This window comes from Abrus precatorius, unplaced genomic scaffold (genome assembly GCF_003935025.1).
Source record: "Abrus precatorius isolate BTA unplaced genomic scaffold, Abrus_2018 Scaffold3, whole genome shotgun sequence".
NCBI classification, from domain to species: Eukaryota; Viridiplantae; Streptophyta; class Magnoliopsida; order Fabales; family Fabaceae; genus Abrus; species Abrus precatorius.
The window spans coordinates 3,782,415-3,796,323 of NW_020874373.1; the positions used below are offsets into that span (position 1 = coordinate 3,782,415).

At 31.6% G+C, this 13,909-nt stretch overlaps 2 protein-coding genes across 3 annotated transcripts; both read right to left on the minus strand.

Moving 5' to 3' along the window:
- On the minus strand, positions 1 to 2,924 carry LOC113863449 (protein NETWORKED 3A-like). 2 transcript variants are annotated; one of them, XM_027497034.1, is made up of 3 exons: positions 2,785 to 2,924; positions 2,164 to 2,300; positions 1 to 1,044 (listed from the first exon to the last, which is right to left on the minus strand). In XM_027497034.1, the coding sequence occupies exons 2-3, from the start codon at positions 2,258 to 2,260 to the stop codon at positions 254 to 256; spliced, it is 888 nt and encodes a 295-aa protein (XP_027352835.1). In that variant the 5' UTR covers positions 2,261 to 2,300; positions 2,785 to 2,924; the 3' UTR covers positions 1 to 253. The 2 variants fall into 2 exon arrangements, with proteins under 2 accessions (XP_027352835.1, XP_027352836.1); XM_027497035.1 differs by lacking the exon at positions 2,785 to 2,924 and adding an exon at positions 2,479 to 2,487 and having other exon boundaries at positions 51 to 1,044.
- A 1,740-nt stretch (positions 2,925 to 4,664) lies between these two features.
- On the minus strand, positions 4,665 to 5,173 carry LOC113863934 (cuticle collagen 2-like). The gene is made up of 2 exons (XM_027497727.1): positions 4,948 to 5,173; positions 4,665 to 4,789 (listed from the first exon to the last, which is right to left on the minus strand). The coding sequence occupies exons 1-2, from the start codon at positions 5,124 to 5,126 to the stop codon at positions 4,696 to 4,698; spliced, it is 273 nt and encodes a 90-aa protein (XP_027353528.1). The 5' UTR covers positions 5,127 to 5,173; the 3' UTR covers positions 4,665 to 4,695.
- Positions 5,174 to 13,909: the final 8,736 nt, after the last annotated feature.

A 13,909-nucleotide genomic window follows, 5' to 3' on the forward strand; every position in this document is an offset into this window, starting at 1 on the left:
GGGTACAATACAGTCATGTGAGAATAAAAAATTGAAACAATTGGAATTTAAATAAGCAAATACAACTTGCAAAGGAAAAGACATAAACATATAAAGAATATCATAAGTACGCACACTAGGAATCTAAGACTAGGAATGGAAAAGACATAAACATATTGTATACTCTAGCCTAAGTTACTTGGGTAAGTCCCTAACACAAATATAGACATCTTGGTAAGATTGTTGTACATAATTACGCTATTTGCAAACTTTGTTAACCACATCTAGAGAGCTCAACGCTGGGCTGATTCCTTGGTGTCCCATTGAACAGCTTCATTGACAATGCTCCAACAAGTTTGTTAAACTCAAAAGGGTTCTTCCATTTCTTGGTGGACTCCTTAGAAATGAAGTTTCTCATCTTTACATTCTCCTGCTTCAGCACATCAATTGCTAAACTCAGGTGCCTTATCACCTCAATCTTCTCTTCATCCTTCTGCTTGAGTTGTTCCTTCTGTGCCTCATTCTCATCTCTAAGCCTTCCTATTTCTTCCCTCAACATCATTACTTCATCACAGATGGTATCTTTCTGCTTGAGTTGATCCCTATGAGCCCTGTTCTCTTCATTGAGCCTCTTGATTTCATCCCTAAGCCTCATCACTTCATCACTCGTAGCCATGACCGAAGCTTGCTGCTCTTCTTTTGTGTAGTTAAGAAACTCAGTCCCCTCTTCCTCCTGCTCAGGATCATCAACATCAGATTCCTCAGACTCGTACACATCACAATGCTCAGAATAGGTATCATATCCATTATCTGCAAAACTCATCAACTTCTCAAACTGATACTTGGCAGAAGCAAAAGGGGATCCCCCAGAAACAAGGTGTCCAATTCCATTATCAGGTTTGACTTGATCATAGCGCTCAGCTAGAGAGCGGTGGGTCCGGTAGAAATCCTCAACCATGCTCACAAGCTCTGGTCTCTTCTTGTAATACATCTCTGCACGTTGAGCAAAGGAATCTGCATCTTCTTCAATTAATTTTAGCATTGCCTTTGTCTTCTCATTCAACTCTGCAGTAAATATGCAACAGACAATCACACATAAATTTGTTGTATGTTGGATTAACTTATTCCGAAGAACTAATCACTTTTTGGGAGATACCTTTCACTGTTTTGCAAAATCAATAAATAGAAAGTTTATCATTGATAACATTAAAGGAGCATTTAATATGTAGAATGTTTTTCATTTCTGAAAATTGTTTTCCAGGAAACATTTTTTCTGATTGTATGTTTGAGAGAGGAAAACTCTCTGTTAGTGCTCAGGCCTGTGAAACAGAACCATCAAGCCAAAGTGAGCAGAATGTTATCACGGCTCATGCGATAGTGCTCTCGTCATCAGCTACTCCTACTACACTTCAACTCAAATTTCAATGCACTCATCAATTTATAAAAGTAAAAAAACAAACCAAACAAAAGCACTTAGTTCCTTTCATTACTTCACTTACCATAAACAACAAATACAAATGGATATATATAGAGGTTTGCTAACATATATCCACCTATTTTTTAAAAGGAGTGTTTTAGCAAGCTACACCGTAAGTATATTTTAAAAAAATAAAAGTTATAGCTTGATAACATACTCCTTCTAGAAAACAAATAAGTGGTTGTATGTCAGCAACCACGGCCACTTATTTTTTTTAGAATGAGTATTTAGCAAATTACACCTTAGTTGTATATTTGCAAATTTCATATATATAGGACATGTATTGAGTGAGACATAATGGCATGAGAAAATCTTAATCGTATAATTAATATAAATAGTCAAGATTACATTTAACTAAAATAATTTATATAATTTATATATAAATTATAAGAGCAATATTAACTCCTTTCATCTCCAGTGATATATGTATATTCTCAAACAGACATGAACAATCCCTTTTTTTTTCTCAACAATAATGTGCACAAAAAAGGTTAAATCATGGGTTGCTCCAACGGCTAAATCCACAGGGGAAAAGATAGAAAAGATAAAGAACTAGAAAAGTAAGACACGAATAATTCATAACGGTGCCCCCATAACCTTTTTATGTTTTTGCACTTGTGTTTCACTTTTTCTTCTAAGAAACACGGTTATTTTCCACTTTTCAGCTAGTTAATTCTGATAGCAAATTGATAAGGAAAAGTGTATACCAGCGAGAGTGGATTGAAGCCATGGTGATCGTTTAGCTGTAGTGTGGCTATCAAGCCACCACCAGTGTGACGTTTGATTCTTTATCACTTCACCCATCTTCTCCTTCTTCAATCTTTTCTTGGTAATCCCCAACAACCTACGTATCACAAAACATACAATTAAAAGTAAAAAAGCTCGACCTCCAAGCCAAAATTGCGGAAGCATAACGATCAACTAGTAGTATCAAAGCACCAATCACATACTCAATAAATAGCAAGAAGATAAGAAAGGTAAAAAAACACCAAACTCATCACCGACTAAGAATCTGACACTACCTCTTCGGTATTTCCAACACAGCACAAAAACACACAAACACATAACCTCATAGAGCAAGGTCATTCCCGTAATTTCAACACTATTGCTACCACCACCCGTGAGAGAAAAACTTAAGATTTAATAAAATAGAGAAAAATCCACGAGTTGCAAAAACTTTGACTAGAAAAAATTTAAGATTTCATCGTTTTAACGTTATCCCAGTATATACTAACACTGCGCAAACCGTCACCGAAGGAAGAAAAGACTCAGACTTTGCAACACCCATGACAGAAATGAATGTACAAACGAAGAGGGTAGAAGTGTACCTGATTGAAGTGGTGAGAGAGAGTGGTTTTAAGGTGGTGGGTAAGTAAAGGGATCGCTTTCTGAACCTACCTCACACACACATACACACACACACTGTGTTTGTGTTGTGCTGCAACTGTGGTGGAGTAGCGTCCACTCCAGGGACACAGATAGCCAGAGTTACACCATTAATACTCTCTTTCTCTCTCGTTTTGAATTTCTTTGTCTCTATTCTCAACTCTCCACCTATCATATTCTTCCACGTGTAAGAATATCAGGGCCCAATACTCCTCGGCCCAATGATAAAAAAAGAGAGGATATTTTCACTACTCGATGAAACTACTATGTAACGACCCTTCCTTTTTTTAATGACAAGATGGTTTGATAAAACGAAGCTCATGATTTGGTCAATCAATAAGAAATAATAAATAATAAGATAAAAAAATTTAAGTGCATGGTTGTTTTATTAGAGTTAGAGCCTCATCTTAACGTTTGATGTGCTCATTTTTAATGCTTATTTTTGTATTAGGTAGATTATTAAGGTAAAATTTTAACTTTGATTAAAAAATATACGTACAGTATTGTAGTTAAATTTTGTCTTAAATAAGATTTGAAAAACACATGGATGATGTGGGTGTTGGATCGTTGACTAGAAACGTGACAGAGCGTACATAACGATGGCCAAGATTTTGGTACAGTGCAACGGTCAGAATCGCTATCTGAAATGCATGCACTCACTTTATATTGTACTATTTTAATTTTAATTCCCAAGCTTATAATTGAATCTGGACACACTAATACGCACCGTAATTAAGTTATACTTTATGCTGATTCAAAGAAAATAAGTTGGTCTCTTATTTTGCAGACACACGTTTGAGTTTAACTTTAATTGCCATCCATAACTTAGTTCTCCCCTTGTTTTGTTTCCTCGTATTTTGCCTTTCACCTCTCGTGCGAATAGGTATTTTCTATTCTACAAGTTAAAGTTTTTAATTGATTAAATTCACTATAATAATACTGTTATAACATTTGTTTCATGCGTTGTTATGCATCTTAAAAATCACGAATTAGAATAGAATAAGATTAACTTGGATAGAAAAGTATAAAAGTTATATCTTTTAGCAATTATATATTCAATAAAGATATTCGTCAATAGCATTCAAGTAATATTAGCTCCAGCAATTTTATTTTTCGGGTAAAATTTTGAAATATAAATATTTCATCGTGAACTTATTGTTTTATTAAGATTAAGGTCACAAAATAGTGGTCACTTAAAATTAAATTATAGTTCAAACACACACTTTAGGTAAACTGATGGGATTTATGTTTTATTATTTTTACTCCTTAGTTATAAATCCTTACAAAGCCTTTGAGAAATCAAAGAGGGAAGGCAGCAAAAAGTGAGTTTAGTTCTTAAAAAAATGTACAAAATTTCGTTAATGTTTTTGTCAATTGCGATTATTATGTTTTGATCTCACGGGTAGTTGCTAAAAAAAATACCATTAGCAAGTGAAATGAAAAGCAAAAAAAAGAAAGCTTCAGCTATACATTTTTTACTGATAAGTTTAGACATGGGAAATAAAATGATACAAAAAATGCAGTATTTCAAGATGTTTAAATGAAACAAAAAATATTTATATAAAGATGACTAAGTAAAGTATAATTTATCCAAATTAGAGTAGATTCAAAATCTTCTTGAACAAGCAAATCAATCACACCATAATCATGATCATTAATCAAGATCTACTATATAGTAATCAAAATAAAGACCAATTATAGATAAGACATACACAACAACGATAGCCTCCTCACATTGCTACAAGGAAAGACAAACTTTTTTTTTGTCAAAATGAAAGACAAATTCCACAACTCCCTCAACGGGCTTGGCAATTGGCACCCAGAGCAGCATCCAAATCTTTGAACTCCGCTAATCAGAAACGAGGAGGCCCAACTGGGCCTAGGCCTGGGCCGGGTGGACCACCAAAACAATCTTGCAGCAACCAACAACAGCACAAGCAATAGAAGCTGCATTTCCCGGACACGATGCAATAAACATTAGAAATCAGATCCAACATGAAAATCATAACAAGCATTATATCGTGTTAAATTTACAGTGATTTCTACAAAACAACATTATAGTTGAATCATGTTATCGCTGTTTTTTTTAAAACGTTAGGACTCACCATGATGATATGAGGCTACATAAACCATTTGCAAATCCACCAAAGAAGCCACCCGGTCCAGAGAAACCAGGTCCACCAGGGAAAGGAGCCCAACCAGGCCCGCCGGGTCCAGGGCCCCAACCAGGCCCGCCAGGTCCGGGTCCTCCAGGACCAGGACCCCCTGGTCCGCCAGGTCCCATGGTTAAGTTGCTACCTCTTTACAGCACCGAAAAATGAACACCACAATAAGGGGAGCTACAGAGGCTAATGAATTTTTGGGAGGGAAACTGGCTCCTATATAGAGCTTCTAATATTCAACAACTTTCCTTCATTCTTAAGTCATAGAACAGCACGCTTCACCAATTTTTAAGCTCTAACAATAAGTGAAAACTACCGGTCAATGCATGCCATGGTTAACTACATGTCAAACCTACCGATCAAACCAAAAATGTGAGGTTATAGAAGTTACTAGGAACAGAAATTCCTTAGTATATATCCTTTTCGATTCCAAGTTAATTGGCTTGTGTCATTATGATTCACTCCATCTATTTATAAGCTACTTTCGTAGGAGTGAATTAGATCACAGTCGTGGTCAAAAGAATCGTAATTAACAGTGAACAGGTAGAGTGCCTTGTAACAGCATTAACGAGAAAGATTTTGAAGCCCAGGTCCAAAGCGTTAACTGTGAATTATCTGCAGTGCTTCTGAGTTGGGCTTATAGCCTTCTTATTGGTCCTTTTTGGTCAATGAACTTTTAATATTTTTACGTTCTTGCCTTTCAATATTTTTATATAACTATTTTTAAATTTAATTCAATAATAAATTTAAAGATAAATATATAATACAAAAAATTACTTATATTTTAATTATTATTCCCAATTTTTATCTAAAGTTGATTATTTTAAATTAAAATTAAATAATTTCAACATTAAACACTTAATTTTATCTTTTATTCATTCTCCTTTCAAACATTATTTTTAATTTTAAATGTAAAAACATTATATCACGTTGCAAATATCTTTATTTTATAAAAAAAACTAAATTTATTATTATTATCTTAACTTAATTTCCAATTATTAAATTTCAATAACTTATCATTTTAATTTTTATCTTTTAATTTAAAATTTTTATTTCTTTTAAGTGAAAAATACTTTGTTAAGGTATAGCTAATGATAGTAAAATTTTACTAGAAAAAAAGTATTTATTATATTTTTATAATTTATATATTTTTTCATAAACTTTAACAAAATCCTTATTTTATTTTAATTTAAGAAGCAAATTTTAATAAGGAAAACATACTTTTAATCCAAAAACATAACAAATCAGGATTCAGTGAGATCATAATTTACAAGCGAATGAAAAGAGCAGCGACGAGATCGAAATCCCAATTCAATAATTCAGGGGACGAAAGAAAAGCATGAAAGGAAAAGGTTAGGGTAGTTAGTGACCGATATTTTAAAATGAAAATAAAATGCCTCAGATTAGCATTTTGGCACATTCTTCATCGCCACAACAACCCGTGTCGGAAAACCACACGGTGCGCAGAGTGTTGTCGCAGCTCATGCCAATAATACTCTCATCATCAGCTACTTCTTCTACACTTCGACTCAAATTTCAATTCACTCCTCAATTTACAAATAATAATATTAACAACCAAAGCCATATTCTATAAAAACAAAATTACTTCACTTACCATCAACCACAATAAAAATCGATATTCCTCTCTCTCGCAACCACTTGCTCGTAACGGCGAAGCCAGTTAGGGCTTCATCAAGCGCTCCCTGCGACGATAACACTGGTCTCTTTAACTAGCACGAGAAAAAACGTTTGCTGCGACGTCGTACGAGACCTTGTTGGGCTTACTCACTTTCTGCAGCCCATCTTTTAGACTCGAAGGATTCCAGGGCCCACTAAAAAACCTACACGGGCCTAGTAGCTTTGGATTAAGAATCCTTGTTTTCTTCATTTTTTTTTGAAAAAGAAGTTTGAAATTCTCAGGATTATTATTTTTACAACGCCCACATTCTTAAGAAAGGGATGGATAATGAATTAGATAATTAATTTGTCATTAAATTAATTAAAATGCCACGTTCTTGTAGAATCTGTCATTCCGGACTTATAGTTTTACCTTTAATTGGTAGTTTATACCTCCTCATTTTGTTGCTGATGAGAAGGCCAACGCATGTGTAACTGGTAATCTTTTAACAATTGTAATGCATCTTCAGTCATCCTTGTCGTTCTCACCACTTCATTGGAGAGGAGAAAAGAGATTTATAGATTGTGAAAAGGATGTTTTACGAAACAAATTAAAATATAAATGATCGTTAAGTATTCTTAGACTAAGCAATTCAATTACCCACTTCATTTTAAAAATAAACTCCGTGAGAGTTGAGAGAAGGAAAATGAAAGTTATTGACATCCAAAGAAAACATCTATATCATGTTTACATCTTCGTAGGATCATGCTGAAATCCCAAATGATATTTTGATTTGTTGTTTTCTAGTCAAAGCATGCCATTAAGAACAAAATGACAGTGTAGATTATTCAATCCGACTCAGATAAAAACAAATTTGGTGAACAAAATTGATTCTAGAAAATGTTGGGCTTTAGTATATGAAATGAATCTAGCGCAGGGCTTACAAACAAGTCAATGTCACCAGAAATTGGACCCCAACGGACACAGGTAAACAGACTCTGACAGTTTAGTCCCTGGATGAGTGGTCCTCTTTAACTGTGGTCCATTAATGAATAAAAGTAGCTTAGTCCATGAATCATGACCATCCAATCCACCTCAGGGTTGGACCTTATGGACCACGTTGGCCTTCAATGAACAAAAAAGCTTCACAGGACTCTGATAAATGCAGCAGAAAATCCACAGATGAAACTGATGACTCGAAGCTATAAATTTAATTTGTGACACCCTTCCTTTTCATATTTTCGTTTTCATTATTTCCCTTTTTTCTTAATTTTTTGGGTGGGGAAATGGGTGGTGGTGGGGGCAGAGGGGAGAGCGGAGAGTCGCTTATATTTATGCGTGGTCCCAACACTTACAATTATAACAAATGATGTTACCCATTAACTACTTTATGTATCACACATAATGTGGTCGAATTAGTAAGATTCAATTTCATTTTTCACTTATCTTCTTTCAATTCTGGAAAATGATATACATATAATTGCTAGCAACATATTTCATCGCAATTAGGGAGATGAGCTGGCCCGGTAAAAACAGAAAACACCTTATGATCCAAATAATTACTCTTATTGCTTGCTGCCCACGTGTTCACGCCATAAATAGTGTATGATCCATTTGTGTAATAGATTTATAACAAAGCTATTCTGTAATTTTTTTATTTATCATAAGTTTTTGGGGCCACGATTAGATATTACAAGTGGGCACTTCTCTTTATTTTAGTGATTCAAACCATAGTTTTGGAGTAAATAGTCTTGCAAATAATAAGAAAAAAACAAAATATTTAAACGTGGGATATAGATTAGGGAAGTAGTAAGTAAGCAAGAAAGAAAGAAGCAGGGATCTAGAATTGAGATTGAATGATGAAGTGGTCAAACGAAGCAACGAAATAGGGGAAGAGTGTACGTACATGATCCAAATAGTCAAAGAATGTGCAAAAGGATTGACTAGGGGATAATAAGCGTGCCGAATTTAAATTTGTCACGTAGTGGACAAACTAGGAATAAGCTTTTAGCCTTTGGGAAAAGACTGTCCACAGAACATGGGTTGGGTGGAGGCGTGGTGCTACTTTTCTTGTTGTTGAAATCACGTAACGGTGATATATCCTAAACCCAGGATCATATGTTTATGATCTTTTGCTGAAGATGACAAATATTTTGATAATCATTAGCTTTCATTGTCCAACATCTGAGATAAACCTGATTTGAAGGCAAAACAAACTAGGTTATTGTCGGTATCTAACATTTAAGAGGCAATTACCTAGGCCAATTTAGCTTGATTGCTTAGTTGAAAATTGAGGAAAGCGCAATTTCAACGTGGTTGAAGTTGGGTATAACTACACATGTACATTGTTCCCACTCTGTAGAATAGCAAATTGGACATGCATGTGTTTTGTTCTCACTCTCTAGAATAGCAAATAGATAACGCTCTCTTATCCCCATGTGCATCGGTTCATTGCACAAACCAATTATTTGATGGGTTATTCTTTTCTCTTTTAGGAGGTGAAATTGTTTAGGTTAGGTGTATGATATCTTCAACTTTTGACCTGCCCATAACAGAACCTATGAGCTTGCAAAACTTACGGAACGAGCTTCTACATGCATGCCCGTCAGGTATTTATGGGTCCATGGTGACCCTACTAGGTGGTATTAATACATAGAGTACCTCTTACTTTTTTCCTCGTCAATAAATGCACGAGGACATTGGGAGAGACACACACAGAAAAAAAATAATGACCATCAGTTAAAAATTTTAGTTTTGCTTTCTATAATTTGGTTACTTTATATGCGATTAACACATTTCCGCCCGAGTTTTGACGATTTGAGCCAAATAATCATTGATAATCTTTGAGTTTAAGCTTTTTCGTTGTTTTTCTAGTCTTCATCCATCCAAGAAAGGTAGCATAATTAATGTTTTAAAAAGTAAATTAGAGATTGATTGAGCCTGTAAGCATTTTGATGTTTCGTTTAATTAATTAATTTGACAAAACTAATGGTTTAACTAGAATTATATCTGCAGTCACTGTAGTAAAATTATTAAACATTCCAAAAAATAATCCGTATTGTAATCTAATTGCTGAAGGATTTGAACCAACAATCTAGATTAATTTCAAACATTGATGACAATATTCTAAACCAACAGAGGTAATAAAGTATCGAATCTGATCGCGTAAAAAGTTATTCCTTTCCTAACGAAACTGGAAAACATCTTAAGAAAAAGTCAAAAGTTAACAACATACACAATTATACTACAAATTTTCAAAATAAATTTACTTATATGAATTTTATTTTATATTTTCAATTTGAAATCTCTAATCTAAAATTTAGACAAAGACTACAAAAGTGATTTTTGACTCAAATAAAAAAAAACAAATGTAGGCTAAAAACATATTTGTGTTACAGTTAAAAATAATAATTTTTGCATCTTCAACTAAAAAAAAAACATGCATTTTAATAAAAAATTGATTTATATATATATGTCTCAATTATTTTTATTAATTTTAAATTGATTTTAATAAAAAAATTCTACAAAGCTTTAAATAAATTGAGCACTAAACCCATTCCGGATTTCCTAGAGATGGAAGACATTCAAGTCCATCCGTTCATGCACTCGTTTAAAACAATAGAAAGGGAGAAAACTAATTGTGTACTATTGATGTGAGATATAGCAACCAATTAAATGTAAATGTTTATATTAATTCTCGAGATTATAGGGTTAGGCATTTTAGTTTTTAAAAGTTTAAAAACCTTTGGGTGTTTAATATTGTAAAAAAATATTTATTTTAATTTATTTTTATAAATATTTTATATAAAAAAACTAGAATGAAAAAATATTTTATAAGGTTAAAGTGGTTAATTATTGAAATTAAAAAACATGATTATGCGAATCTCAATTAGATTAAAAACTTCGTTTAATGAAGACAAAATATTTTAGCTTTTTAAAAATGAAGTTTAAGATGTCTCAACGCTTAAACAGTTAAGTTCAAAAGACTAAGAAGAGTTATTTAAAAGATGCATAAGATGCGTTGGTTTTACTAGTGCCCAACTTCCATTGATCAAAGACAGTTATTTTTAGAACTCAAACTAGACCCCAAGAACTAGAAACCCCATCTTTAATCACCTAGTGCCCTTCAGGGTTGATGGATCATTAATATTCTCTTAATATATCTGTGAGGCATATTGATTTGAATAATTATAAAAACTACATTGACGCTTGTAATAATTTTACATTATATACTTTTTCTTAATAATCAATACTCGGCAGTGTTCTCTGAAATTTTGAGATTTGACACAATTAAAATTAATTTATTAGCATGTTTTGATTACCTTAAATCTATTTAAATATAAATATATCGAACGTTATAAAATATAACTTCTATATTATAATATAATTTGATGTGATTATTATGAGTTTTTTAATATATTATATATGGTAAATTAGCGTATTCTGATTATTACTTAAATCGATAGCCTTTAATTAAAATAATCACCAATCCTATTGATATTCTCATGAAAATGGGTATCCGACTTGATATTTTTTTTCTTAGTGTAATATCACACTTGATTTTTGACCCATAACACGCGATGGGAAATGCACCTGGCCGCTCCTAGTCAGTATAAATCAACAGAAATGACGCTGAATTCATAATTTTCCGTGTCCATTGGCCATTTATGATTGTGGTCATCAATTTTTCTTAAAAACTTTATGAGGGAGAATAATTAAAACGGTGATACTAATCTTCAATTTTTATGACTTTAAGCTATTAATCTTCAAAATGGGTGATTTATAACCAGCCAGGGACACGTAATTTTGGTAAAGATTCTATAAAGTAGTCAATGATGTTTTGGATATGTATCTTTGCACAGTCGCAAAATAGGTTGTCCTTTTTCTGTCTTCTCTCTCTGGGGTGTGCTTGGAGGTCCACAAAAGCTAGTTGCATCTTCTGCTTGATCCTCTCAAGAACCCATCACTTTACCTTCAACTCTGGGTTTCTTAATTAAAAATATTCATTAGTTAATGATGTATTCGATTTGAATTGAAGGGTTATACGTAAGCAAATGGGAGATAGAAAAAGTAAGGATGTATAGAGAGAGGGAGATTAAAAAAGAGATTGAACTTTCACTAATGATAAGATAGAGACCCTTCCACTAATGAAAAAGCCACTTGACATAAACATAATAAAAGAACATAGCTTTCCATCACGTGCACCTAATCTCCATGATTGGCTTCACTTTCATTTGAGTTGCAAATTATGGTCGTCCAATACTTGTATGTATTTAATGGGCCAAGTCATAAAAGTCTTTATCTTGATATTGCCTTGCTATTCAATCCCCACCCCAACTTTTTGTTACCTAAAGTAAATTCTCATACGACTTAATTTGTTAAACTTCTTCAAGATAATGTTTTGTAATGTCAAATGACTATAACTTTCATCGCTCGCTGTGACCAATGATATTTCACCTGCCTAAATAAACGACCAAAGGTGTGTTTGATTTGGCCATCTAAATAAAAAGTTATGGATAACGACAAATGAAATGGTCAGAGGATACTAAGCAACATAAACACAAATAGCATGTGAAATTGCATGTTTTAAATTAGTTTGAAGACCTTTTTTCCTCTTAACATCTAGTTACAGCCATGTTTTAGAATCATATTAATTGTATTTATATATTTTATATTAGAAGTACTAGTATCTGTAATGGGAAGACAAAAGGAAGAGTTTGAGACAGGGGAATAAAGGATAACATAAAAATTATTGAGAGAAAAGAGAGGATAAAACGGAAGGGTATGTAGTTAATAAAAACCGCGTTTGGCAAGGTCTTTACAGTGGTTTTCAATTTATTTGGCGGATTTAATTTCTTTTAAACTTAATTAGTTTTTTTTGTGTGTGTGTGTGAATAAACTTATTTCAATAGTCTGTCTTGTTTTAAATCTCATGTGTCTTATATCAAAAACATTCATTTAACCTAATATTATATTTATTTTAAGTACATCAAATCCAAATAATTACGTCTTTTCTAATAATTATTGGTCTAAATGTAATTTTTATTAATGCAATTCAAACAAGAATCGTTGTATCAAAATCATTTTTTGATAAAATATTATTAAATATAAATGATCAATTCACCCAAATATTTTTTTTAACCATGATAGACCTTGTAAAATCCAAACTCTTTAAAAAAGAGTTTGCAATCTCTAATAGTACTAACACACACGAAAAGGTATATATTTTTTATTTTTAAAAAGTGAAAATAAAATAAATAGTTGGCCTGAATATATATTGTAAATATTTAATGATTTAATGGAATGGGATAAATATGGAAGTTTGATTCTCTCATCATAGTTATAACTAGGGAAGAAAATAAGTTAGACTATGTTAGACTTTGTATAAATAGGTCTGAACTGTTTAATAATTTTAAGGCTTTAGCTTAATATAATATCTATCATAATTTTTTTATTGAGTCTAGCCTGATTTTCTTGAAAACCTAATTTGTCTTATTAAAATACTTAATGATTTACTTCATATTGATACATTTAATAGGTCATTAAACTTCCTTATAAATAGGCTATTAAATTATTTAAACAAACATATTTTTTTAAAATTTATAAGACTTATATTTAAATAAATTATTAAAAATATACAATAAAAACTTTCTTCAACTCTAACAAAAAAGATTATGAATTTTTAATTTAAGATTTTATTATTTTAAAATTTAATTAATTTAATATATTATTATAATAAAATTTTTATATAATATTATTTAATATATTATTATAAATTTTAAATAGGCCATTATAATATGTTTAATAAAAAAAATTTTAAGCTCAAGTCTGATCTATTTGATTAATTAGACTTTTTAAAAAAATAAATTAAATTTATTAATTAAATAGGTTAAATCAAGTTAAGTTTTAAAAATATTAGACTATAGGCTTTTATTGGACAAACTAGCTTATTTCCGTCGCATATAACCAAACTTAAGTAAAGATGATTTATGATTTATAATAAAAGGAGTGTTAAAAAAATATTTTTAATATATTATTTTTTATACAATTTTATAAAAGTGTGAAAGAAAAAATTAAATCAATAATAATATTTATTAAATTAAGAGTGAAATTTACATAAATTTTATTACTTGTAATAAATTCTAATTAACAATTAAAAGTGTAGTTAAAAAATGTGATGCTAACATTTTTTATAAAAATTATAAAAAGTATTTTAATAAATGGATTTAAAGATAATGTAATGAGTTTGATTTCAATTTAAAACAATAGTGTTTGTCTAAGAGATTT